The sequence below is a fragment of the Sceloporus occidentalis genome, unplaced genomic scaffold (genome assembly GCF_023333645.1).
Source record: "Sceloporus occidentalis isolate IW3139 unplaced genomic scaffold, rSceOcc1.0.p SCAF_30, whole genome shotgun sequence".
NCBI classification, from domain to species: Eukaryota; Metazoa; Chordata; class Lepidosauria; order Squamata; family Phrynosomatidae; genus Sceloporus; species Sceloporus occidentalis.
In genome coordinates, this window is record NW_028317010.1 from 12,537,430 (window position 1) to 12,542,341 (window position 4,912).

Sequence of the window (4,912 nt, forward strand, 5' to 3'; positions counted from 1 at the left end):
TGTATAAGACGCCCTGCTGTACCATGTCGTCGGTGATGAGACCAGATGAAAGCTTCATCCTAAATGCCGGTTACAACACAGGAAATAATCACGTAAAGCATGAAGCGTAAAGAGCAGGTGCTGAAATAATTATACGGGCGACAATCTGATTAAAACCAAGAACAAGCTCGATAGAAGGACCAAAATAGCATTTTAATTCGAAAGGAAATTCGCAAGACTCTCTTGTAAGCAGATCTGTTGCGATGATTGGCAGCTGACATACACGGCGGGTGCGCGCGGTAAACACGGCACCTTCCCGTACAACAACGAGCAAGCGACAGGAAAACGAGACGTATTCATCCGCCTTAAATGCTGTTGTCAAAATATCCCGCGGATAACGAAGTGTTAATGTGAAAATGCTGGTATGCAGGAGTTTAAATATATCGTTATACATCAGGATCGCAAAGTTTATTGGCATACGCTGCAATTAGAAATACGCATTTGTTATTTAGTAAATAATGTATTTTAAAATCTTTGTTGCATCCAAACATTCCAAAAGTTTTTCATTTATTATCAGAATCTTTTTTTTTTCAAATCAACGCAGGATTTTCAGACATTTTGCAGATTCAAAGAAAAATTGGTGGTAGATTATAGTAACGACGGCCAGAAATGAATCGGAAATTTCTGACTGCATGTAGGAGGCTTTTAACTTGCTTATACTAAGAGCATACCTCCCAAGTGTCCCAGCTCAGGAGGGACAGTCTTTTTTGGGACTCAAATCCCTCTTGTCCGTATCTCCTTGGCTGATGCCCCTCTTTTCTAGAAGCTCGCGATGTTTTGGTGGGTATGAGGGTATCGCAGTGCTCTAAAGCCATAGATTTCAGAAAAATGTGCATAAAAACAGCAGCAAACGTTTACAAATAAATGTGTGAATAAAATACATTATTCTGCCATAGGTAACTATCAGCAGCTGCATAAAACATCCCAGAAAAGCTCTGTCTTTAAGCTCTTAAAGCAAATGTGTTCATTTTAGGCTATTTGAAGTGTTACTAGTTATGTTAGGACGTAGTGAAATCCTAAAGGTGCTGTTCCACTTAGACATTAAATGCATTCTCTAGTACCCTGTATCGGATCTGACATCGTATTCTATTCACTGAAGGTTAAACCACAGAAAAACAGGAAAAAAAATGTTTAATAAGCTTTCTATGGCAGCAACCAATCAGTGCCCATTCGTGTGTCACATGACATTTAAGTCTTCCCAGAAAAAAAACTATAAATGATGCAAAATATAACTTGTATTTCTCGATTTAAACACATAGATCTTAATTAGTCCTTGGTGTTGTCCTAGATACAGGGTAGCTTCATGCCTATACCATGCATGTTTAGATTCCCTCACTGTATTAGTGTCTACCACTTCTGCTGGGAGGCTGTTCCATTTATCTATCACTCTAGCTGTATATACATGTTACAGTAGTAGGAATAGTGTTTATAATGCTGTGTCTTTTAAATTAAAAGTGCCAAATACCACATTTTACTGGGAATCTCTGCGGGAAATCGAACCCTGAAAAATATCAATGTTTTCTATACTAGTACAACACAAAAAGTCATTACGGGGAGGCGTTTTGTTCTTTCGTTATAGGGGAAGTATTGGTAGATGAAAGGCACAACGCTTTGGTGTGTAAGGCTTGCAGTGATGATTGCTTTAGAGTCCCACTGTCAGCCCCGCAGGAAGAAGTATCGCGAGTACTGCAAATGAGTTTAGTAATAAGGGTGCAGACTGTGTGCGAGCATTCAGTTCCTCTGTAATACTACCAAATATCTCAGGGCAATATAGCAATTAAGAAAGGAGATGCAGCGGCAAGATGGCGGCTCTCCCATAAAGCGCAACGCAGAATAGCCGAGGGGTTTTTATAGAATGATAGCAGGGAAGTCTCAGGGTTTGACCCCGAGTCTCATGGCTTCTGCTCAAACTCAGGGTGAAGGGACAGAATCTCACGGTCACACAGTGTGCAGCGGACTCCTTCCTATTCTACACTGCGGGGATCATATAATAGACCCTCAATTGGCTCTTTTGCTTCCCGAAAGTTATAGTTGATATCCCTGCTTGAATACAAGTTGCTCACTTTAGTTCATTTCATTCGCACACAGATATTCTTTGCCACAATAGGATTCTGAAAAGTTCTTATACGACTTATAACGGGTAGTCACAGCTTGATACTTGGCTTGTGTGCTCAGCTCATGTGGGATTCTGCTGCAATGACACTTTAATTCCACCACGGGACAAAGCAAGCGTCCGGGCACAGTGGAAGGGAAGAGATGCATCGCTTGGGCATATTGTGTATGGACATTTAACAAATGTCTTATTTTGGCAATCTTTTTTAAAGGAAATATTTGACATTTATAGTGTTTAACCCAAAAAACAGTCAAATAATAAAGGTCACGGCAAACCACATCTAAAACTGCATTTTGTTTTTATTTTTCACAATCAATAATCACCTCGTAAGCTTAAAGGGTGTCGCTGATATTTGGGTGTCGCTAATATTTGGGTGTCGCTGTGAATGGATGAGCTGTAACCAGATCCCAGAGTCCGTGTCTGAGTGCTGTGCAGATGACTCACTCTAGGGTCAGGTTACAACTGCAGTTCATGATTCCCAGACTGAACTGTTACAAATGAATCATTCAGTCTGCTGAACCGATTCATCCGGATCACTGAAAAGAATCGGATCAGAAGAACGATTCGTTCATGATCCGGACATCACTACTAAACACGAGCACCTCCAAAGTGTGAAAACATCCTTGGTCACAAAGGGTAAAAAAAATAAAAAAACTGTCTGGTCCTTAAGGGGTTAAATGTCTTATTAAGTGTAAACAAGGTTTCTTCTCCTGTCCAAGTATCCTCAACATTGTCATCTTTGAACAAGCTACAAGTATTTCTGTGAAGCATGCGCAATGTCAAAAGAAGCCCTTCTTAACACTGCAGAAAGTCTTTTTGGAACAAACCACTTTGTGTAAGGAGAGGGGGTTGAGTCATGTGGAATAAAACTGTCATTTGTGAAAGAGGTAGCTGTGTATTGGCCCTGAGGATATTTGGAACCAGGGTAGAACACCCCTATGGCCTTTGCACTGTGGTACAGTCTCCCCTGGTTGTGATGTCATATACTGCTGTGACATCACAATGCTGTGATGTTCTTTAAAGCATATGCAGAGACTCTGGTTCTTCCAGTTTATGAGCAGTAGCAGTACTGAGCATAACATTTACCTGTCCACTACAGGGAGTGAAATTGCGCTTTCAATTGAATTTGAAAAGACAAAATAGGCAGAGATTAAAAGGCTGTCATTCGTGTGCACGCAATACCCGGCACATAGGTGTGAGCCTCTGCAGCTGACCATCTTTCAGTGACACCTGAAAGGTACACATTTCAGCCATCATGGGGTGCCCTTGCTTCGGCACTCCTAGCCCTCGCACAAGCAGCAAAATAACATTCATGCTGTTTGTACTTGGCTGGGCGCTCTTGTGCGGCGGACCCTTACTTTCTGTCTATGGGTTCGCGTCATGCCAGTCCGACAGCTGTAAGATCTACAAGTTCATGGGCCCAGTAATTGCTGGGGCAGGCCTGGTATGTTTAATGATGGCAGACTTTACCGCCATACAAGACAAGAGAAGGAGGGAATTGGAAGGAGACCCGTCGGATCCAGATAGACGCTTCCTCTGCGGGAAAAGCCGGCAGCTTGTGCAGTTCCTAATACTTGGGATCCTATTAGTGGCTTGCGGGGTACTGGTTAGTATCCCAGGACTTGTGGTACCAGCCTGCAAGCCAGTATCCAACACAAGCACAACCCCTAAAGTCTGTGAAGCTCGCGTACTGCAGATAAGCACACTCGCACTAATCGGCTTGTGTTTCTGCTTGGCTGCCTGTATGAGCAAATACCATGCGGACAGTGACTATGAGGAGGACCCAGAAGCCTCCAGAAATCAGCCAGTTCCTGAAACCGTGGGTGACGAAGTCCCCGTGTTCCCGTCAGCCCCGTCTCCATGCTTAGCAGCAGGACATGATCCGTCAATGAGCGAGGACCCTCCTTCCTACAACAGCGTCCTTTTTCAAATGGGCGACCATGAATACAACGTTCCATGGCCGTGCGGGCCGACCATAGAATACATCGATGAGTGTTGCCCTTCGGAGCCACCTCCAAGATACGAGGATATATATCCCACTCAGCCGGATCCTGAAGAGAGTTCATCATCATCGTATCACTCTGTTTCAGAATCATCGGAGTCGATCGACTATGAGCTCGCACCAGAACCCTAAACGTGGAAAGTCTGAACTATTGGGGGGGGTTTTTTCTAACATTTCGACTCAGTACAGTGTTTGAGCTGGAAGCGTCACCCAAAATATCACATCTGACAATATCCAGGTCTGCAGATAAAGGACTGAAATCAGACCGGGTTCTTTTGTCAGTGCCAGCACAGTACATAACACCTGTTGAAATGTTTCCCCCCCCCCCCATGAGACTTCTCCTTTAAATAACAGATAAATAAAATGACATCTTTTCATGGTTGCCTCTCAAAGAGTATCTGTGCGTGTTTGTGTGTTGGCTATACGTACGAGGTCACATTATCGTATTATCGCATTATCTATAACGGCGCTTTTGCTGGAGCTTCTATGACTGAGCACCGGAAGGTCATGTGACACAGGTGCTGCATTCAACCATGCAAGGTCAATGGAGCCCAGCTCATTAATCAGTGAGATAAGTTTAAAAAAAAAAAAAAAAAAAAAGATTACAAAAATATGGTAACATTTAAAAATTCCCCAATGTCACCACAAAATAACCAAAAATATTTTCATGCTATAGCTTGACAAAAATTCCCACATGGAAAGAGTTAAAATATTGGCATTATAAATGCCCATAGCGTGTCTAGTTTAAAAAAAAAATA

At 42.6% G+C, this 4,912-nt stretch overlaps 1 protein-coding gene across 1 annotated transcript; it reads left to right on the plus strand.

Annotated features, from left to right (window-relative positions):
- The first annotated feature begins 3,407 nt into the window (after positions 1-3,407).
- On the plus strand, positions 3,408-4,286 carry LOC149299051 (transmembrane protein 171-like). The gene has a single exon (XM_089486844.1). It carries the CDS (start codon positions 3,408-3,410, stop codon positions 4,284-4,286), a length of 879 nt encoding a protein of 292 aa, XP_089342970.1.
- The last annotated feature ends 626 nt before the right edge of the window (positions 4,287-4,912 follow it).

Excerpts from the sequence above, each read along its gene's own strand:
- LOC149299051 (XM_089486844.1), top strand. The coding sequence starts at position 3,408 with ATGGGGTGCCCTTGCTTCGGCACTCCTAGCCCTCGCACAAGCAGCAAA.